At 41.8% G+C, this 22,797-nt stretch overlaps 3 protein-coding genes and 4 non-coding genes across 7 annotated transcripts; 1 reads left to right on the top strand and 6 right to left on the bottom strand.

Annotated features, from left to right (window-relative positions):
- Positions 1–2,038: 2,038 nt before the first annotated feature.
- rpl13 (ribosomal protein L13) lies at positions 2,039–5,702 on the bottom strand. Its single transcript, XM_066713803.1, has 6 exons — positions 5,606–5,702; positions 4,376–4,493; positions 3,698–3,839; positions 3,025–3,198; positions 2,682–2,738; positions 2,039–2,244 (listed from the first exon to the last, which is right to left on the bottom strand). The coding sequence occupies exons 2-6, from the start codon at positions 4,477–4,479 to the stop codon at positions 2,086–2,088; spliced, it is 636 nt and encodes a 211-aa protein (XP_066569900.1). The 5' UTR covers positions 4,480–4,493; positions 5,606–5,702; the 3' UTR covers positions 2,039–2,085.
- On the bottom strand, positions 2,393–2,477 carry LOC136759515 (small nucleolar RNA MBII-202). The gene has a single exon (XR_010820039.1). It is a non-coding gene; the product is annotated as a small nucleolar RNA MBII-202 (small nucleolar RNA).
- On the bottom strand, positions 3,279–3,362 carry LOC136759512 (small nucleolar RNA MBII-202). Its single transcript, XR_010820036.1, has one exon. It is a non-coding gene; the product is annotated as a small nucleolar RNA MBII-202 (small nucleolar RNA).
- Positions 3,948–4,038, bottom strand: LOC136759513 (small nucleolar RNA MBII-202). The gene has a single exon (XR_010820037.1). It is a non-coding gene; the product is annotated as a small nucleolar RNA MBII-202 (small nucleolar RNA).
- On the bottom strand, positions 4,863–4,948 carry LOC136759516 (small nucleolar RNA MBII-202). The gene has a single exon (XR_010820040.1). It is a non-coding gene; the product is annotated as a small nucleolar RNA MBII-202 (small nucleolar RNA).
- A 1,421-nt stretch (positions 5,703–7,123) lies between the features above and the next one.
- On the top strand, positions 7,124–13,032 carry LOC136758218 (uncharacterized). Its single transcript, XM_066712485.1, is given in 11 exon segments — positions 7,124–7,351; positions 7,548–7,868; positions 8,478–8,633; positions 8,635–8,722; positions 9,369–9,632; positions 11,568–11,599; positions 11,763–11,843; positions 11,845–11,998; positions 12,520–12,636; positions 12,639–12,797; positions 12,800–13,032. Coding segments are annotated over 11 exon segments (1,833 nt in total).
- A 19-nt stretch (positions 13,033–13,051) lies between these two features.
- Positions 13,052–18,563, bottom strand: gcshb (glycine cleavage system protein H (aminomethyl carrier), b). Its single transcript, XM_066713804.1, has 5 exons — positions 18,393–18,563; positions 15,468–15,547; positions 14,375–14,438; positions 14,150–14,281; positions 13,052–13,885 (listed from the first exon to the last, which is right to left on the bottom strand). Exons 1-5 carry the CDS (start codon positions 18,541–18,543, stop codon positions 13,788–13,790), a joined length of 525 nt encoding a protein of 174 aa, XP_066569901.1. The 5' UTR covers positions 18,544–18,563; the 3' UTR covers positions 13,052–13,787.
- Between the last annotated feature and the right edge of the window lie 4,234 nt (positions 18,564–22,797).

Raw genomic sequence — 22,797 nt, forward strand, 5'->3', positions numbered from 1 at the left:
CAAATGAAACTTACAGCTGAACTTCCCTGTCGCTCATCCCCTTTTCCAAGCCACCCTGTCTCCAATTTAGAATAAAAACATTTCACTGACACGGCAATAACACAGGCTCAGGGAAACCGTAGGATGCCCTGCCCACCCTGACCTAAACCTCTGTACAGCTACCAGAGCAACATTAATATACATCAAACTCACTCCTCTGAAATATTTCCAGTATTTCTTCAGTTACTTCAGTAAGATAAACCTGGATCAGCTTGGGAGAAGCCATAAATAGGAGCAGAGCAGAATCAAACTGAAGGTCCACATCATTGTGTAGGTTTCAGGTCTTCCTCCGCCTTCACACTTGCCTTTGTGAAGCTGCCTGCACATCATACTACTGAATGAAGTGCCTGATAGGATGTTAACCCTTTGTCTGTGTCTTTAAGTGGGTGGTTGAGATGTTTTCTCACCACAGGGCGTCCTGATTTTGAATGGGAAATTACTAAATGGTTATGCTTACAATTTCAATACAGAGAACGATCAACGGCTATCATAAATTCGTTTAACTGGTGTCTACAGGCATGAATGGCAGTTAATGTAGAATGTTTTTTCTATAAGTGTCATTCAAGCAGCAGTGTTTTATGAACTAAGTGAAAGACATGATTTTCTTTCTTCCCCCATTTCTTAGCTGTTAAGATACAATTAGATAGCATTGTGTAGTTTTCTCCCCATTCAAAGAGTGGCTCCATCTCTTCTCATCTTCAAGCCAAATCCTGCAGAACTTCCACTCCCATCTTATTTTCAGCAGCTCTTCATCCTGATATTTTGCACGTCAAAGTGGAGTGCGCTGCCGTTACCGTGGTGATTGGAGAATGTCAAAGCTGCCACTCCGCTGACTCGCCACTGCGCCTAATTGAAACCCACATCACGCACTCTTACTCCTCAGCCATGCTCAAATGCCACCTGTAAATATGGTCTGTATTTCATGCCAGGTTAGCTTTTGAATAAAAAAGAACGACCACTTTGATAAAACTACCAGATGCCATCCAAGAGTCTTAACCACCTGGCCAGGAGTGCGAGATCACTAGTATTGATCTGCACCAGGGCACTCCCCTCTCCTGGAGGATTTAGAATTTCCTCCTTTATTACATAATGAAAGGAGAGGAAGAGGCAGTGGTCAGGAGACTAGGGACTGTATTTTACCACCATCTAAGAGGAGTATCATTTCACATGATTAAAACAGGCCTTGTTTATCGCTGGAAGGATCATTTTTCTGGCACTAGAAAACATTTAAGGTTTCCAATGATGGATTGTTCTTGTGCAATATAGAAAACCAACCCCCTGGAAGCACTCAAATCTGCCCGTCAAAACCAATCTAGCAAGTCAATTAATTTGAATGGTTATCCAAATCATAATTGAGACCAAATAAGTGATACAATTCATACATTTTTCAAGTAGACCTCAAATTACTCTGTAAAAATACCACAATTTCAGGTCTGTATACTCAAGTCATTTGAAAGTAATATAATTCATGCTTTGAATGTCTGATACTAAATTTCTAATATAAATCACCAGGCATGTTCCTAACAATACCTGCATCTTCAGGCATACTAAATGATATTGCATTTAGGCAGGCAATTCCACTGCATTTACTTGTTCAGTGCACCAGCTGCATACGTTACAACAGGACTCCCTGGTGCAGCACTGACATGCTACTGCTGCCATCTGCTGTTGAAAACAAGTCCTGACCTGTACAATTGTAATATAATCCAAAGGAAAACATGTTCTACAATTTTAACCTTTCAAATAAAATGCAAAAACATTTTGCAGAATTTGTGACTGTCCTAAAACAAGTATATTTTTAAGCTAAAGTCCAAATTTTCCATACAGATAGCACAAACTCCACGTTCTTTGCACACTTTTCACCACCCGAGAAGTCGTCAAGAACAGCACCTGCAGCAAAACTGCTTCGAAACCTGAGAAATGAAAGGGTCGTGGATGACAAAGCCCCCCCACCCCCCACCCGCAGTCCTGAATAGAAATGAAGCTCTGCACAAGGCGCTATTTTACAGCTGTCTTTTTTATTGAAAGTTCCACAGAAACCAAGGTTTACTTCTTCTTCTCCACATCCTGCTCTGCAGCCTCCTTGGCTCTCTTGGCACGGATGCCGAAGAGACGGGCGTTGGCGCGGGCCATACGCAGGCTGGCGAACGCCTTGAAGTTCTTTTCGTCCTCAGAGATGACCCGGGCCTTCTCCTTCTTGTGCACCTGCACAGAAAACAAGGTCTCAGCAGCTGATACTCTAACACACACACTGGAAACTGATGGCAGTTTAGGTAGCTGGGATGTGCATACCGGGAAGGGTGTGTTTGCCCAGTTATGCATTCAAAAAAACTAGGTCTCATTCATTTAAATAATTGAGACACCAAGCAGTCATCAGCTAAAAAGGGTTCAACGGAGGTCATCAATAAAGTACAGAGATTCCGGAGAAATTGTCATCATCTGACTGCTTTAAGATTAATTATGCTCCCAACTTCAACTAGGGATTTAAAAAAAAATCTCCATGTTAACCCTGGGTTCACTAGCAGTCTTTGGAGAACACCACAGTAGGGAGAAGTACAGAGATAGAAACATGCATGTTACAGTGAAACAAGCCCTTAATGCACACGTGTCACATTCAGAAACATACTGGAGGGTTTACTTACATTCCTGATTGGCATGATGGGTCCAGTCAGCTGAGTGGCCATCTTGAGCTCTTCAGCCTAGAGAGAGAAACCCAAAAGCAAATTCACTGAAGAGCCTGAAGCATTCTGGGAGATGCACTTTGAAAGGTATAAAGGGTCTCCAATTCTGATAAAATCAATAACACCCCTTTTTTTTAAAAAAAAAAAAAACACAGCTTGACCTCCAACCCAACAGGTTACTATTCTACCCTTCCCAACTCAATGGGTCCTGCATTGTCCCCATGAATACACGGCCGAAGTCTTGCACTTCGGCAGGCCAGGAGCCGGTCCCTACCCACCCCTCGATCCCAGTGCAGATACTCACAGAGCTGTCTCCCTTCCTGGGTGCAGAGGCCTTCCTGGGGAAGAGGATGAGTTTGGAGCGGTACTCCTTCAGACGCTGCACGTTGGTCTGGAGGGACTCTGCAGATCTGTTGCGGCGCCGGGAGTCCACGGCAATGCCAATAGTGCGGGCCACCTTCTTGTGGATACCAGCAGCCTAGGAGACATTTCACACTGAATTAACTGGAAGTTGCCTGTAGTACAAACTGTAAATACTGAGCCTTTGAGTATCTTTAAATTGACACAAAGCAGTCATCAGCTGGAAAAGGGTTCAACGGAAGTCATCAATGAAGTACAGAGATTCCGGAGAAATTGTCATCATCTGACTGCTGGGAAATTGACTGGAGTTCATTTCAACCACAGGGTTAGTAAGTATTAATCTAACCTGTACAGACATTGTCTTTGGGATGCATTGAGTGCAAAGTTTCATGTGAGAAGACGGTTTAATCTGTAGTTTTATTGCATCTGTTAATGGTGACTTTTTAAACCCTGAAGGTAGGGGGGCATGAATCAACATGCTGTGACTCTTACTGTTGCTGTAATAGCTGTTGGTCAATTTTCCAAATCATGCATAAAACAAGTGAACGTGCATCTATGCCACAGAACAGGAAGTGTTCCCTCAACAAATTAAGAGTGCTCAGTGAGCAATGGCCTACCTTCAGCTCCTCCAGGGTGAAGCCCCGACCAGCACGCACTTTGGTGTGGTACCTAATTGTGGGACACCTCACTGAAGGTCTCAGGGGGCCGGCCACAGGACGAGGGGCGATGCGACGAGCCTTAGCCTGACGCGCTCTTCGCCTGGAGAGGAGAAACGACAGAACAGAAGGGATGAGCAAAAATAAGTGCAACTAATCAGATGCATTTTCTTGACAAGTAAGTCGACCACCCCTATGACTGAATGTGGGGAATGTGTTTTTGCAGGCCGTAGTCATCAGATAGAAAAGGGTTCAAGGAGAATCATCAAAAGAATTGCAGAGATTCCGGAGATTTTTCATCACACGACAGGGCCTCAAAATCCTCACAGGGAACCTAGTGTTAAAGTTCCCATTGTCCAGAAGTGCACAGATATAATAAGCTATCCATGCACCAATCTTAAACAAGCTTTACAATATAGAGGTGAATGTAATCACACGTCCATAATTACTGCTAATTTTAATGCCAGAACAGCATGCACTTATTTCTATTTGCACTTTATAGGAAATACATGAATTGATTTGAGAAGTCAATTAAGTTTACAAACTCATAACTGGTTATAAACAAAAGGCTTGCCAGGTGACAAACGCAATAACAGCTGCTTAACTTCCTAGGACAGACCAGAAGAAAGCGTTACCCACCTGCGGAGCTTCCTGGCAGGCTGGTTGAACCAGGTGCGGACTCTCTTCTGCCAGTCTTTGTGGAAGTGAGGGTTCAAAAGCATGCCATTCCGACTGGGGGCCATGGTTCCTTAATTCCCTGTTTAGTAAAGAGAAAGATAATTCATAAAAATCAGGCACTTTTACAAATGGGACATGCACAGAAAGCAGAGTATAGTAATGCATGCATTGTCCACGGACACTAGCCAAAACAGCACCCTACAACTTCCAAGAGGTCAAAGCTTCTGTTTAGCTACAGATCTGGAAAATCTGCATTTAATCGTTTTGTTATTCACTAACGATTTAAACCTGCATCTGTTTTACAGGCCTAACACCTCATTGCATCTCCTGCAAACATGCCTTCATAACATCCCACCATCTCCGCAGCCTCGACTTGTTAGGCTAAGACGTCTTCAGTACTTTCTTGACAAGCCACATAAGCCAGTCGACCACCCTGATGAGTGGGTGCGTTTTTGCAGGCCGTAGTCATCAGATAGAAAAGGGTTCAAGGAGAATCATCAACAGAATTACAGAGATTCCGGAGATTTATCATCACACGACAGGGCCTCAAAATCCTCACAGGGAACCTGGTTTTAAAGTTGCAGCTTCTTCTGTAACAATGCATTTGGTTATATGTACAGTCCACGGTCTTATTAACGTATAGTAACACGTTGACATTCAAAATGTGTAACTGCTACCAAAAATACACCAACTACTGTGAGAATACGCATTTCTTAACACCGATTGATGTTATACTTTAATATCCAACAGGTTTTATCCTCTTGATACTATATTATGACCAACCATGTACATTTCAGAGCGCTCAAACGCCGTGGCAGATTCCCAGAAATGAACAAAACACAGGGTATATTTCAGTCCCTTTTCAACATGCCCTCAAATCTGTAAATTTCATTTCACACTCAACAATTAAAACATGAACGTCGCCGTGCTCAGAGAGCGAAACACGCTTTAATAAGGCAGCAGCATGGAAGACTGAACTGATACAAGCGGTACATGTAGCGTTAAGGACCCCACCAGCCATGTATACCACTGGGATAAAAGCATCCATTAGCAGACAGTCACAATATTCTCATCTTCTGAAAGAGCACACACTACACTACACATCTCGGCAGTACGGATGGACACAGTTATTATCAAACTCTGGATTAACATAGATTTCATTTCTACTTAATCAAGCCCATTTCCACATACCGTCCAGGGAGAAAATGGCCGAAAGGAAAAAGGAAGTGCCTGCGCGGAGAGTTGTGGGATATGTCGACGGTGAGCCAATGAGAAGCGCTCGGTCCGCCTGGCGAGCCGGAAGCGCTCAAGTAATGGCAAAGCGTGACTTCACTCCGCAACCAGTGTGAGTTGTGTGCCCTTATCAAAGATGTGTTTCTGCCATGATTTGCAAACAGTGCTGTAATTGTAATTATTAATTTTATTTGAGTAAACAGAATGCCGATTGGCTTGTAGAGTTTTCCAGATTATTGTGATTCTGAGAATAGTTATTATTTATTTAAAAAAAGTTACAATTATATTCCCTCCTGAAAACAAAACACACTTTACTGTAAATCTGGGAAACTAGTAAGTGAAAAATACTACCTGCAGAGAAATACAGAATGTGATCTTAATCCTAACCACAATTTTGGTGGTTTGTATTGTTTAGGGCTTCTAGGACAGTTTATAAGGTACAGTTTATTATGAAAGCACTTACAAAATACACACACATTTAAGGTTCTACTGTTTTCTGTTGCTCTGAGCAGGAATCTGTAGTCCTCAAGGGCCAAACGACTGTGTTTAAACTTAAATTCTTATTTGTTTATCTCATTAATGACTCTCACATTTGTTAATTATGTATTTATCATTATTGTGTTTCAAAATAATGTGTTTAAATAATTAGACCAGTTAAACTAACTAGGAGTTTAAATTAAACTAATAATAATAATAATAATAATAATAATAATAATAACAACAACAACCTTCTGCCTTTCCAGGAATGGAGTTTGCAAGGCCTGTTTTAAAGAATGCATTCTACAGATATTAATAGCTTGATTGTAAAGAACTGCTCTTAAAACGCAGTGGAAGATGTGCAACAAAGACGGAGCTTAAAGGGCTAATCTGTCCCTCTCTGTAATTGGATGGGGCTACAGCAACTACTCTCACTGAGCAAGTGCAGGGCTCTGGCAGTGTCAAGTGTCAGCAACAGGCTTACAAAACCTTTCAGTGCGAATGCTTGTGTAACTCCCCCCAAGCTGGTTAAATAACTGCTAGGTATGGGAGAACACACAGAGAAGCAGCAGCCACCAAAACACACTTGAAATGAGTATAAGAAGAGTTCAACAGTAACTAAACAGAAAAGGAAACTACCTAAAGAAAAACACTGTAGTATTAGTGGAGAACATCACTGGGAAGATGTACTACATTATCATTGAATTGTGAATGAAAAATAATAATGTATATCTACTGTAATACACAGACACTGTACAGGAGCTGGTGGCTCACATAAACAGTTCAGATGTAGTCTCTTGTAAAACCTGCAACACATGGAACTGAATTGGTGGATCTTGTTCACAATACGTGAAGAAAGGAGATGAAACGGAGAGAAAGAGTGAGCAAGGTAAGAGAAGGAAGAAGGGGTGACAAGATTTGGAAGAGGAACGTGGCATAAGGAGCGACCAGGAGGTGTGGGCAAAGCTAGTTAGATGGGACAGAGGTATAGTCTAAAGAATGTCTGGCACAGGTGGCGAGACAAATCCAGGTGACCAGGTTCAGCTGAGTATGGCCCAGATGCAGTGTGGCAAACTGGCCACTGACGAGTTCTTCTGTCTGTCCTTGTCCCTGCTGGGCCATCACAACACACAGCACCAGTTCCTAGAGCTGATAGAGCCTCTGGCAGTGGGCTATGAGCAACTGCATACCAGCCTCACTGCAATCTACCTGGAATACTTCACACAGGTAGGACTCATTACGTTGCTATCTCTTAGGATTACGCTTTCTGCAAAGAGTTTTAAAATTATTGGTCTCCTGTCCTGTTGGAGGACAGTTTAAGTAATCTAATGCCAAGTCCTCCTGGTGACAAAACTGTCTTTGTTTCCAAATTTAATCCAGAGGGAGCTGCCCTCTTGCTTCCTGTCAAACTGACTGATACTAGTGGCCCTTTCGTGCAGGCTTGTCCCCCAGTGACGAGGAGGTAGCAGTGGAGATGGCTCTGGCACTGTCCCTGGCAGAGGTGACAGAGAAGGAGCAGTCTTCCTCACATCCTAACCTTAAATCAGAAGCAAGGGAACCCAAAAAGAGAGGGTGGGAAATCCGGCACAGAGGACAATCCCCAGACAGCAAGGAGGTCAATCTCTGCACAGCTGCTGGGGCAACTCAGGCTGAGAAGAGAGCAGGAGTCAGGGGGTCAAGGCAGGTGTATCTGGGGCTGGAGTGGGTGACCTCAGACAGTGGAGATGTTCCAGTGGAGGTCAAAGTAAGTCACCTGGAGAAGCCAAAGTCTTCAAGGCAGTGTTGCCCAAGGAAAAAATCATCCTTTCCACTTTTCCACTCCCTCCCCACCCAAACCCATCCTCGTCTGGTTCAGGAGGGATCTCCGTCTGTCTGACAACTGATGACAACTCTGATGTCCCAAAGAAGAAGAGGGGCCCAGTCTTACACTGGCAACAGGTGGGGCTAGTAAGTTATGGCTCCATCATGCCCAGATGTCCCTCAGTAAATCGTTGAAGAGTCTAGGCAACCACCTTGTGATACGGCAAGAGGAGACAACATCCCAGCATGCTTTGCAGGACCTAGTTTCTGAGACTGAGGTAGGCAGTGTGTTGGAAAATGTGCTATACAAGCCTTGGATCAAAGAACTCGATGAGCTGGCCTCCTCAGCACTCAGGAGCCAGGGGACGAGTTGCCAGCTGTATTATTCATACTGCCTGCGAGATCCAGAGTTGGTCAGCACTGTGGGAGTGGGCCTCAGAGGTAGGTGAGCTCCTGCTTATATTGCCACTGGTCTTATGTGGGATTTCCTGAGTATTCCTGAGCTTTGTTTCCTGACCCTTTTCTGTTTTGTTTTGTTCTTTAATAGGAATAGGTTGTCTCTCACAGTTGCTTTCAGCAGAACCCAGATCCAAGGCTGGGACCTCCACTGGATACCCCAGCCAGCCTCCCAGTGCCCACCCAGTGGCCCCAGTCCTGACAACTGGATCAGCTGCAACTAGCCAGGATGCTAAAGAGAAAGGATGGCACAACGGGTGGACTGGGCAGCCACAATCCGCAGCTCCTGGAACGTCAGTGAGGAAGGCGCTCAAGCCCGGCTGCAAGCCCTCCTCTCTGATGGTAAGACTCCGTAATGTGCCATGAGAGGTGGATATAACAATATAACAGGAATCCTTTTATTTTATGAGGAGACTGCTGATGTAGTGGTATTTAGGGTTGAATGCAGTCTTGTAGGTGGAGCAGTTCAGTTAATTCTTACAGGAAATAACTAAATGTGCACCTAGTATTTCGATGTTTTGTTTGGGACTCATAATAAGCCTGCTTCCTATTAAACTCAGATACAAATTAGAAATGTCTTAAAGTATGCAGTTTGACCACAAGATGGCAGACTGATAATACACTGAGCAGGTCTCCCTGTACCTTACAAAATGTGTGTAAGTAAAATATATTGGGAATTAGCTGGACAGAACCAATAGTTCAAATATGTATAAATATATTTATATACCTACATTTAACATCACTATTTAAAATATTACTCAGAAACAAAATGTAACCTCAACACCATTCCAACTGTAGCTGTATCCATAATTAAACCTAATCATAACCAATCTTAAATCTAGATTGTACCTGTCCAACTTTTGTCACTGATTATTGAAAATTAAAACATATCAAATATATTACTTTACTAATCTTTGGTAGTTCCTACTGTACCTGTACAAGTAATGTTTCAAATACAGAAGTAATCACAGCCCCTTCTCTGGTCTAGGTATATACCGCTATGAGGGGGAGTCTTGTCATGCAGACACCCCCAACACCAGCAGACTGTCCCCCTACATTCATTTCGGGTAGCTCAGCATTCGTTCCCTACTCTGGGAGTCCCGCTGTGCACGCTGCAGGTCAGCCAAATTACAACCCAAGTTGTCATGGAGGGACCTGGCATAATGGCAACTGAGCCTGTTCCCATACCTGCAATGGGGGTCTATGAAACCAGCCCATTGTGTTTCTGTCTCTGTTATTACCTGTATCCTCAGTATTGTTTTTGTTTCATTTGCTCATTATTACTCAATGAGTTGCACACCTATGAATTCATTTTTTCTACTCGATCTTCAGCTGTTAAATGAGTTGTATCAAGTTTGTATCTACCATTTATACGTAAGGTTCTGAATGTTAATTATTCTAACATTAAAGATATGTTTGCTCAATCTAAGGTTTCTGTCATGAATCTATTACATTTTTTATTATTTTCAGTAGGGGTAAATATCAGATTTATATGCAGTTGTGATTTTCAGTCTTATACATATTACACATATTAACGCTTATGATGCGATACATATACACTCACCTAAAGGATTATTAGGAACACCTGTTCAATTTCTCATTAATGCAATTATCTAACCAACCAAATCACATGGCAGTTGCTTCAATGCATTTAGGGGTGTGGTCCTGGTCAAGACAATCTCCTGAACTCCAAACTGAATGTCTGAATGGGAAAGAAAGATGATTTAAGCAATTTTGAGCGTGGCATGGTTGTTGGTACCAGACGGGCCGGTCTGAGTATTTCACAATCTGCTCAGTTACTGGGATTTTCACGCACAACCATTTCTAGGGTTTACAAAGAATGGTGTGAAAAGGGAAAAACATCCAGTATGCGGCAGTCCTGTGGGCGAAAATGCCTTGTTGATGCTAGAGGTCAGAGGAGAATGGGCCGACTGATTCAAGCTGATAGAAGAGCAACTTTGACTGAAATAACCACTCGTTACAACCGAGGTATGCAGCAAAGCATTTGTGAAGCCACAACACGTACAACCTTGAGGCGGATGGGCTACAACAGCAGAAGACCCCACCGGGTACCACTCATCTCCACTACAAATAGGAAAAAGAGGCTACAATTTGCACAAGCTCACCAAAATTGGACAATTGAAGACTGGAAAAATGTTGCCTGGTCTGATGAGTCTCGATTTCTGTTGAGACATTCAGATGGTAGAGTCAGAATTTGGCGTAAACAGAATGAGAACATGGATCCATCATGCCTTGTTACCACTGTGCAGGCTGGTGGTGGTGGTGTAATGGTGTGGGGGATGTTTTCTTGGCACACTTTAGGCCCCTTAGTGCCAATTGGGCATCGTTTAAATGCCACGGCCTACCTGAGCATTGTTTCTGACCATGTCCATCCCTTTATGACCACCATGTACCCATCCTCTGATGGCTACTTCCAGCAGGATAATGCACCATGTCACAAAGGTCGAATCATTTCAAATTGGTTTCTTGAACATGACAATGAGTTCACTGTACTAAACTGGCCCCCACAGTCACCAGATCTCAACCCAATAGAGCATCTTTGGGATGTGGTGGAACGGGAGCTTCGTGCCCTGGATGTGCATCCCACAAATCTCCATCAACTGCAAGATGCTATCCTATCAATATGGGCCAACATTTCTAAATAATGCTTTCAGCACCTTGTTGAATCAATGCCACGTAGAATTAAGGCAGTTCTGAAGGCGAAAGGGGGTCAAACACAGTATTAGTATGGTGTTCCTAATAATCCTTTAGGTGAGTGTATTGCTATAATATTCATAATTGTGGACACCAATACATTAATTTACTTATATGTAGAAACTAATGCCCTATGAATTCTGTTGACTCTCCCAGTTTCTGTTGCTGGTGGGGTGCATAGCTTTTCAAGGCTAAAAATGATCTGCCTACAGTCTTCAGAACCGTACAAAATTTTGTAATGTGATGTTAGTTAAATCAGACATTTTTTAGTGTAAATGTGTGATACATTATCTTAGGATTAATGAAAAGTATACAGCATTTAAGTAAACACTTTTGTTCACTATAATGTGGTCATGTCAAACTCAACAAAGTATTTCCTTCATTGCATACGATAATTTCATTCAAGTTAAATTATGCAGTACATTCAATGTTTTTTCGCCACTATGTTGGACTGTGTGCGTCACGTGTGCAGAACAAGGGGATGGCTTGGTGGCAGAGGGCCCAGTAAGGGTTATACAATCCTTCATAGGCACTGCTTGATCTACTGCTTATTTCACTGCACATCTGCCAATGGTTTTGGAGACCAATTTTCTATTGTATGCCTCTCTGTCTCTATGCAAGGATTCTTTGAGAGAGCGTTTTTGCTTGATTTTTTCTCTCTCTGCAGGACACACTGGTGGACGCAGATGTTGCTATAGCCGCCATGATGTGGCAGAATGGTGGGATATGTGGACTGGACCACTGGAACTTTTGATATGCACCCCGTCTCCGCGGCACTGACCTGTGACTTCTGTGGGTCCTTTGTGAGGAAGTGGTGTCCAGAGCTGGCCAACCTGCCTAACGAGCTCATCCACACACCCTGGCAGTGCCCGGCCTCAATGCTCCATTGAAGCAGGTTAGACAGCCCCTCTGGCCGATTAACGACTGAATAAGGGCTGCCCCTGAAGCAACCTCTGTCACAATGAAACCGTAAAGGTCTTCTTGTAACAACTGAGACTGTAGCAATTTGTTTCTCACAGAAGACATTTTCAACTGTCACTGTCCTGTTTCATTGTTAAACACAATAGCATAGGTTTCCTAGTGTATACTAGGACTAGACACTAGACTAGTGTATACACAATGTTTTTAACCTTAGCAAAATAAGAGCATAAATGAAAGGTTTGCAACTCAAGTCATGACCACAGCCACACATGTATTCAATTGCTGTTCTCCACTGTAACAATGGAGTCTATTTTAGCTGTAAGGAGAGAGGATTTCTGTCTCCCTCTAAATCCTATTTTAAAGCACCTTGATAATCTGTACTAGATGCTTAATTTACTGATCTAGCTCTCTTTAAGAAGCACATGTTCAGACAACCCAATATTGAATTGAGAGGCTCTCTCGGGTCTCACTGATCCCTCTCCTTCTGTTTCTGTCTGTACGAGTAGTCATCGGGCAGAGCTACCCTGAGTGAATTGTCACCGACCTGGAGGAGTGTTGTGCTCAGTCTCTACAGGACGTGGCGCCGGTACAGAGGCAGTTAATTGGAGAGTATGTGGACAGGAGTCAGGATGTGACCTAGTGCCTTTGCCCGAGAAGCTGGTCAGGGAAGTGCTGGGTGAGGGTGATCTTGTGCAGACGGGCAGGTGGTTCCTCTTGCCCGTTATCACAAACAAACAGTTCCAGCACCAGACGCTGGAGCCCGACTCCGAGACCAACCCTTTCAAAGTCACAAACGGGATGAGACCATGGCATTCGTGAACGAGCACGACTTCGCGGCGAGTGTGCGGAGCATGGGGGCCTGCGGGCTGGAGCGGCAGTAGAGGGGCTGGCGTGCGATGGAGGGGCTGCCTCCCCCCGCCCCACCACAGAAGACGCAGGCCAGGAGGACCCCCAAGGCCGACCAGTCACTCGCCACCACATCTGAACACTACGAATGCTTCAAGTTTTTAATTTAAATCAGCTTGCACATCACAATTTTAGTTTGAAAAATATTTTATTTAAAGATGTTGTAATTATGAAGTATTAAAAGGAAACTGTTAATGATAAAGAGCCCTGTCAATTATACCGTCCTCTTCCATTGAGGACAAATGTCCTGCTGTGGATTGATAGAGAGAAACTTCCCTGGGATCAAATCCTTGCTTTGCATATGTAAATGATAGAATTTTGCATGAGGACTAATCAATCTATTAGAATAAAAGAAAATACAACCCCTTGAGTATGTTGAAAAGCCACAAATGGTCAGACTTAAGAAAATAGGCCAGTTCCCTCTAATCTGAAGGTAGTTTTATTTATAAGACACACAAGTGACAATTGTCCCGCTAACAAAGCACTTTCTCTCAGTAGATACTCACCATCAAAAGCAGGCCTGGACTGAAAGAGCAGCCCAGCTACCCTGCTGATTTTAACTAACTAGACATCTACGGTGTCATGGGAATAATGTCTACGCACAGTCGTTACACTGCTGTGCAATCAAAGATCCCAAGATATAAGGTTAAAAAAATCAAAATAAGAAAAAAAAAAAATCAAAATAAATCCAGTTTAAATCCAGTTAGAAAACTCGTTTGTGTTTTATTTGCAGTTTTCCCACTGACTCTACTACACCACCTGCTGGAGCTGTAGTGGTTCAGGGCAGGAGGTGGGTGGTATTAGTGTGGAAAGTTCTAACCACAATTTACATAAGAAAGGGGAACAGTGACTCCCAGGGATCCTGTTAGTCCTCAATTGATTTGATATATCTTTCATAACCGTCTTCGTCCATCAGCTCCTCCAACTCCGCTGGGTTATCAATGGTCATCTTGATCAACCAGCCTAGGTGGATAAAGGATGAGTATCGTTACAAAGTCCATAAGGAATAAGTTTCCTATAACTCCTAGTAGGATCTGAATTAAGTACTTTGTAATTGATTCAATTTACAGTAAACTATGACAGAAAGGGGATGCAACAAGATAAAAAAGATAATAAAAGGTATTTGTTTAGGGTGCTGAATGATTAAATATAACGTGTCATAAGGAACAGGTTTCTCAACACTGAGCTCCTGAGGTGTGCACTCTCCTGAGATGGTGGCGTACTCACCCTCCTTGTAGCAGGACTTGTTCACTAGCCCTGGGTTGTCTGCCAGAGCCTGGTTGATTTCAGTTACCTCCCCAGTCAGAGGAGAGTAGAGCTCACTAGCAGCCTTCACACTTTCCAAAGCACCAAACTCATCTACAGCACAGGAGACATAAGAGAAGTATTAGCAAAGTTGTTATTAACAACAACAAAATTATAGAAGCTAATCAACATACAGATAATACTGACCCATTTTGCCAAGCTTTGTCCCAACTTCTGGAAGTCCACAATATACTACATCCCCCAATGCTTCCTGTGAAATTAATAAACCAAGAAATATATCAACTGAAGAGATCAATGTTAAATAAAAACAAGGACTTAGTTTTCAATATATGGTATATACAGAAATACACAAACATTATAACATTAATATGATCTTCATTTCAATTAATCTCAAATTATAACAGTTAAACTGCAAAACATATTATAATCCCCAACATTTCATGGAGGGTTCACAAAAGAGACAAAAAGGTCTTTGGGGAGGAAAAGAAAAAAAAGCCACCACATTCTGGGTTTGTAATTTGCAGTTTGTGCGAGTCAAAGTGTCTTGTTAATCCAGACTATTTTCTCCTCAGTTTGTGCAGACATGCACAGAACTAATCCCACAAACCAGTCAGCCTGCTCTTCTAAATACAGTTTTTGCAATTCCTGTTTTCTGCCTTCAGTAGGCCTGACTAATGAGCTGACTGTCTCTGTCAGAAACCAGATCAGCAAGGCTTATTGGGGAGATTGAGTGCTCATTTGTTTTGGGCAGGACTCAACAGAGCCCAAATATAATTGTTCAACACTGCAGATGAACTGGGAGTGAATGATACCTCCTCTGCTGACAGCTGGATGACAATGCAGTTTGTAAGTGAATTGATGAAAAAAAAGAGGGCTGTGTGTGTTTTTCACCTTACAACAATGTGATCATCATCTAAAACCAACTACTGTCCCAGTGCAATTTATGGTTCACGCTGTTAGTTGTGAATGTCTTTACGTGACATCTGTGGGCCACTTTGGTTAGAGCAGAGTGCAAGAACATTTGCTTCAATATCAGATAAAGTAAGGGGGTGTGATAAACGGGTAAGAAATTATACTGTAGAAATCAGTGAATGGCCGAGTCCAAACTCTATGCTTTGGGACAAAGGGCTTAGGTCTGATAGATCATTATAAACAGGGGCATAAAGAAATCGGGCAGAGTAATAAATATCAGTGATAAACTACAGATGAAACTGCAACATAAAGCCACAGTGTGTTGCCACGACTGATAGTGGGGGGTACTAAAGGCTGTTCCACCTACCTGAGCAAAATTGCTGATGCCAACTGTTCCAACCCCATCCTCCACTCGCACCCACTCATGTTTGTCTGTGAATTTAAGGGCTGCAGACAGAAAAGATATTTCAAAACATAAGATACAACATTGCATCATCCTGGAAAACCTTCTACTTAAATACATAAGTACATAAATAGCTCTTGTGTATAATGAGTAAACTGGGTTTACCTTGACTTTGCAGTATAAATAACAAAAACTGGTCTTAAGCAAGACTTTTAAAACACCCGAAGAGGGATAAATGAACTTTCCTAAAGATAAACTGGACACTGCATTAAATATAATGGCCTGGGAGTAGCCCTCACTTAAAGACAGACTTGCAAATCAGGCCTGCAGACACACAATAACTGAATGTAGCTCCTGTTTGTTTGCTTGCTTGCATCAATAGATTAATACACAGTGTGCCCTCCCATCAATACGTGCATGAAAACTACATGTATATATTTCACTGTTCTTCTGCCATTTATTTAAGAGCTGCTTTATCGTTTCATGAGTGCTTGATAACTCTTGCCTTGCATGCACTGAATAAAATGTCTGGAGCTGATAATCAACCTGAGTTTCACTGGATAACAGAAAATAAATCCACTTCACACCCAAATCTGTTCATCAGTAGAGAAAGTTTATTAACTGACTAAATCCCACTCTGAGGTTTGTGTATAGGAAGAACAAAAAACGTCCCTAACCTTACACGCATTGTGCTCGACTGTGTGAAGATTCTGGAATGTACAGCTGGATAATCTTTCGGTTGTTAAACTCATTGCTTGGAAGAATTTAAGGGGAGGGAGAGATTCTTACTTTAAAGGGGTTATATTTACTGGCTTCAGATAGGCTAAAAGCAGGGGGAGGCAGACTGTAAATCAAACTTACTCACACGCATAGACAGAACTTGTCAATGGCAGTACAAAGGACACGCTAATGTACTATGATCCACAGCAAGGGGGATTATGCAACATCCGACATCTGACACTGGCAAATAAACATATTACGGAAGAGAGACTGGGCTGGGCACCATTCTCACAGTCAATGATGACCAAATAAAAATGATTTATTAAGTCTATATTTTTCCTTTATGCATTATTTTGCATGTATGTATTCTATAATATTACATTGTATGTTACACTCTGGAAGAAAAACTTTGTTACAATCTGTGAGTCACTGGAAAATTGGGCGGAGTGAGCGAAGAGTCCTAACACCCAAATGCTTAAACCCTTAAACCCCTTAGGACAGAGTAATTTAATGCGGTTTTCTAAAGTTGTGCAGCTTCTCCAGCATTGTACAGACACAGCTCTCTCTCCTTAAGCAACATACATGAACACTGAATCAGTATACCACTGAACACCAGCCACAGATTTTAAATTTACACTGCACTATTCAGGAAATGTTTCAATCCACAATTTTCAAACAAAGCACAGTAGTTGGAGCTGGACGAGTTGCTAATTAGTAAAGAACCCATCCTCACATCCAAAACATGGTCTCTGTTAGCCTATTCCTGTCATGTCCTGATAACCCGAAGGGCAACTGAAATGCATCAACAATTTCCAGTGCTGGCATTAGACCATGCAGGAAAATACAGGCTTAAACCAGATCTCACACAGTGCAGACTGAAGGCTGGATAGTTACTAAGTGGAAAAGTAAGTGTGTGTGTTGGCATCTGCACATGCATGTTTGCCAACTCATCTGGGAGTTCTGGGCTGTATTCTACACCTTGTAAATGTGTAATAAAGGTTAAGAAAAACAATCAAACAAAAGGCAATAAACAGTCATTCTTGTCCTTAAGCTATCTGATATAAAGCCATCGGTTCAGACTGATGAACATTTAGAGTGTGACTATGCCCACAGGTCAAACAATAACCTAGTGAAGTGAAGTCTGTACTGTGGCAAACGTAATTACATTTCAAGTGTAATGCTAGTAACATTAAGTTACTATCACAGGATGAATTAATTAGCCAAATCACTATCACATTACATTTGCAGTAGTAATGTCTGGGCCCTCGGTTTCTGAAGTGCTTCCCATGAATATTTCAATGTGAGGAATATTACTCCAGGCCAGGTACAGAGTTGGAAAGGGAGCACTATCATCGCTGAACAGAAAATCTAAATGTACGCTTCTCTTCAACTTTTTACCAAACTGAAAAGCTGAATAACACTTAATCATTGCTAGCTTGAAAGGATTTGCCAGTGGCAACAAAAACAACTTAGCTGAAAATACAAACATAAGCCTCCTGTCCTGCAAACAGAGTATTTGAATAATCTTTGAATGGAGTTTGTTGAATATTTGCGTGTGTGTTAAACCCTGCGCAAGACTTGGATGAGCTCAAAATAAAGACACTAGACAGCCAGCAATTACTGCGTTATTTAGCATGTGTCTTTAGAAATGGCCTCTAATTTAAATAGTATTAGTGCCCAGACAGAAGAGTGTTACGTTATGCAGCGTATATATTGCCAACAAACTCGTTTATTATGTATAGTACATATTCAACAAACACACCCTATTTTCTAACCCATCCACAACTCAAGATTAAAGCCGGGGTGGTACACACATTTACCTTTGAAGTGCCACAAATGAGCTTTTTGCTGCTTACACAAAGGCAGGCTGCTTCTCTGGTAGCGCTGTGCTCAATCTGCGGCTCATCACAGAAACGCACGCATTCCTCATTGAAGCAGGTGTTGGAAAGGTAACTGGGCAGTTGCGCGCACTTCTCTGCTGTAGCAGTGCGTGTACAGAGACACGCTGGTTGCTTTTATGACGTGTTGTGTTTGAACACGCATTACTTTCAAACGAGAAGCAGAGCCGTGTTCACCCCGCACTGTTGAGCCCAGCCCGGCCGCCCGCCGCGCACTGATGCGCAGCCGCTCACACTCGGTTAGTTGGGTAAAGTGTTTGCAAAGTCTCACCTGAGCCCAGCTGAGAGGCGGTGGTCAGTGTCCGAGGGGCGCCGGCCCTCCAGGGCAGCCGGGCGGGCGCTGTGTGGGCCGGGCGGAGGAGCAGGGTCCGGGCGGCGGGGAGCTGTGCGGAGACGCAGCGCAGCGCCGCTCGCATCGCCATCTTCGCGCGTCTCTGACGGAGTGACGCACGCACGCACGCGCGCGCCCGTATCCCAGCCGCCTCAGCGCGCAGCCGGGTCACTGCTTCACCGCTCTGCACCTGCGCACCTGAGACACTGTGCTCGCAGATCGTGTCACTGTTTGCTGAGTGTTGTTTTTGTTTGTTTGTTTGATTGATTGATTTTGTCAGCTGTCAAATAAATGTAATCGTCCACAAAATCAATATTGTAGATATGAACACTTTTGTTTGATTGCAACCACACTGTTTGCAGGAATGCACACTGGCGAATGCGCATGTATCACTGTGGGGGAAATTGCTGTTGCAGTTGTTTGAAACACAGCTTCTTCTTCTTATGTTTGAAAGACAGACTGTCTCTATTGCAGACAGGCCCAGAGGCGCAGTGCAGTGTGAGCAAGCCGTCCCCTGGCAGTGCAGTGACCTTCAGCTCGCTGTGCACTGCAGGGCTTTCAAAGGGCTCAGTGTGTCAGCGCAGCCGGTGCAGTAATACTTGGCAGAAGTGTTGTTTTGTACAGTGTGGTCAGGGCAGTTTTCTTGATTTCGTAATCTAGCAGCGAAGGTTGTGGCAGTGCGACAGGGTGAGGGATGAAAACACCTCTGGGGTTGCTAGACCTGAGCCATGAATAATGTGAAAAAGGAATATCATTCAAGACAGCTGAGAATTTGGTGTGCAGACACAGGCTTCTAAAATGCCACATTTTATTTCACTTTTTATTACTCATAACTTCACACTCTCCATAGCACTTTTACAGAAGTATTTTGAAGATTTGTCCCCTTGTGATTGTTTGCACCAGGCACAGTTTATATTTCTGGTTTGGGGAAAGGTCTCTTCTGGGACTAAACAAATCAAAACTTATAACTTTGCTTTGGTCTTTTATAGAAAAGGAAAGTTACTAACTGGAGCTGTGTTCATTGTTGAAGGGTGGTGTGTTTAGGCTGGTCACTTCTCAGTGCTGGGGTCTGGTTTTACACTTGGCACCCTCTGAAGGTCACACATCTCCTGTCGTAATGTCCTTGGCACTTGCTTCACTGAGACAGCGCAAACAGAGCCAGGTCACCAGCACACAACTGTAGAGTAACATCCCAACTCCTCTGGTCTGCCGCTACTGACCACTGCATGTGTTTATTTTCAGTACAAACACGCACAGCTAATGCAGATTCACTGTATGTTGTCTCCCCTTACAAAAAAGTACCATGGGATTACCATGAAAAATGTACCATGGTACTTCTAATGTAAATTGGACAGCTGAATTACCACGGTACTTCAACTGTACTTTGTACCATGGTTCTAATGTAAATTAGTGAAATACCATGGTACAAAGTACAGTTGAAGTACCATGGTACAATTGGTAGCTCCATGGTACAAAATACATTTGGGATTTCCAGGTATAAAGTACAATGAGACTAGCATGGTACTAGGACATTACTATAAAACGACCATGATTCAACATTTGATGGCATGTTATATTAGACCATATAGACAACATAATGTACAATATAAATAAATATACAGTCTTGGACCTTGATAATCTTTATTCAGCAATGTGGCTCAAAAACAACAACAATCAAGAACAATATTTAACACACCATTTTATTTTGTATTTTTTTGTACACATCCAGTCAATACATCTATACCATTCTAAACATGTTAATTCATAACCTTCTTTAAAAATATTGAAAACCATTAGTAGGCGAAATCAATAGATTAGATACATACTATAGATAGATACATAAATAGACACCTAGACAGATTATAAATGGATACAAAATAATAGTCAACTGTAATATCATACATACCATAACCCATCTCACATATTTTCACAATAATTAAATCCCCTATATCAGTCAATGTACATAACGGTATTATAAATCTAAATTATGAATGTTTATTTGTTTTTTGATTCACAACGATGCATCAGCTTCTCCTCATTGCTTAATTTCTGCCTAATAGCCCTCTTCACCTCGGCTTCTGGGCAACTCATCTTCTTTGTGACATATGCAAAAACATATATTGAATGTTTAAAATAGAGAACAGTGGTAAAAGACAATACTCTCTCTTTCTGATTTTACTTAGAAATTATATATACATATATAACCATTCAGTTAGAAGAAGCAATTGGGACAAACTTGGTTTGCATCAAGCAAATAAGCAAAGTTTTAAAATTGTTTTGGGCGAAGGTTGCCCCAATTGTTTCTTCAAACTTGTCTGTTTTAATTTCAAACATTTCTTTTAAAACCTCTTGTTCCGTTTCCAATATGTTTTCGTATGGGCTCAAATGTATTTTTTCAGAACTACATATTCCATCAACCTCCTGCATGTGAGTCCATATGAAGACCTCTTGCAAGTTTTTCCATTAATGACAGGGTGATGAATATGATGAAGTTAAAGAAAGTTTAACATGTGATTTATGCAATAATTATGGTAATTGCTTAGTGTATTTGACAACAAGGTGTATGTATTGGGGGGTGGGGGTAAGGGAATTAACAAAATAGATACTTATTAGAAATATTGAATATTATCTAAGTCCCCCAAGTTTGCTAACTACCCCAGAGTCCACATCATTAATATAGATTAGAAACTGCAAAGGCCCTAGTACTGATCCCTGTGGAACTCCACTAACAACCTCACTCCAGTTAGAAGCAACTCCTCTAATCGACACCCTCTGTTTCCTAAACATCAACCAGTTCATAATCCATCTACTTACATTACCCTGAATGCCTGCAGCTTCCAATCTGAGGATCAGTCTTTGGTGTGGAACCTTATCAAAAGCTTTTTGAAAATCTAAGTATATCATATCATGTGCTTTCACATGAGCTACAGCTGCAGTTGCATGTTCAACAAATTCTAATTCCGCTGGGAATGTCAAAACTCCGCGCCTTTGCCGTAGATACAACTATTACCTCAGTGTCAGAAAGTGAGTCCGCCTCATTGGGGTATGTTTTCTTTTCTTTTCCTTTCTTTTCTATTTTCTTTGCACGTTTTCTCTTCTTTTTCTAATCTTTTAAGTAGGTCTTCAAGGTCAGCTTTGATTTCTTAACACAAATAAAACTAAGCAAAAATGTAGATAGTCAAAAACACATTAATAATAATAATAATAATAATAATAGTAATACAATCTGTAATTAATAAATAATCCTAATGTACAATATATTTTAAACATATACCTATATAATTAGAGATAGAAAGAAAAACAAAAATAGAGATTAGGCCTACCTGAAAATGTAATAATTTTGTTTTGTGCGAAAGTCCTGCTACCGGCCATGAAACAATAACGTCTGGTTAAATCAAAAACCTTTAGAAAACCTGCATTTTTGATCCACTCCGACAGGCCTGTTCGCACAGTGGGGTGGGGCTTGTCATTAGAAGTCAAACAGCGCGTACTTCGACACCATTGCCTAGAAAGAAAAATGAAAGATTTTATTTTTTAAAAAGGTTGCGATTAGATTAATGGGAAACTTTACATGCGTGTAAAATGTAATTATGTTTTAACAAAATTAAAAACTTAATCAAAACATTCAATTATACATAAACTGAGATTATTCACGAACTCACAAGTTTAACCGCTGTGCTCGCAACACCCCTCACGAGCGCTCTCCATGACAACCTGGAAACGGCGAGGCCAGTCTTTCTTGGGCATGCGCATTACATACCACTCGGAGGTCAGTGACGTACGCAACGTCTAATTACTGAACAACTTGACGTGTGTCTAAATGTTTATTAGTAGTAGTAGTATCGTGCTATATGTTCCTATGTTGCTACAACTGTTTAAGTAAGTTGTCTTGTTTTAATACTTTTTCTTTGACATCCTGACTACGTTTTTATACTTTTAAAATACAGTTCACTGTGGCACAAGCTTTGAATGCACCTGTCAATTGCATTCTTCTCACATATGTAAGACAATGGGGGAAATGCAGTTCTGAAGCTCCTACACTCAGAGTAGACTAACATTTAAAAGTATAAGAAAGTGACCAGAATGTAAAAATAAAATAAAAATGTACACACCTTACTCATACATCTGTAACAATCCAATGGAACATTGGAAATATAATATAACATGGGAACATGATGTACCATCCATGTACTACACTCTATAATGTACCATCCATGTATAATTAATTTACCATTCATGTAGTACACTGTACCATGCATGTACCATCCATGTACTACACTGTACTATATTGTACCATGCATGTACCATCATGTACTACACTGCACTATACTGTACCATGCATGTA

Source organism: Amia ocellicauda, chromosome 9 (assembly GCF_036373705.1).
Source record: "Amia ocellicauda isolate fAmiCal2 chromosome 9, fAmiCal2.hap1, whole genome shotgun sequence".
Taxonomy (NCBI): domain Eukaryota; kingdom Metazoa; phylum Chordata; class Actinopteri; order Amiiformes; family Amiidae; genus Amia; species Amia ocellicauda.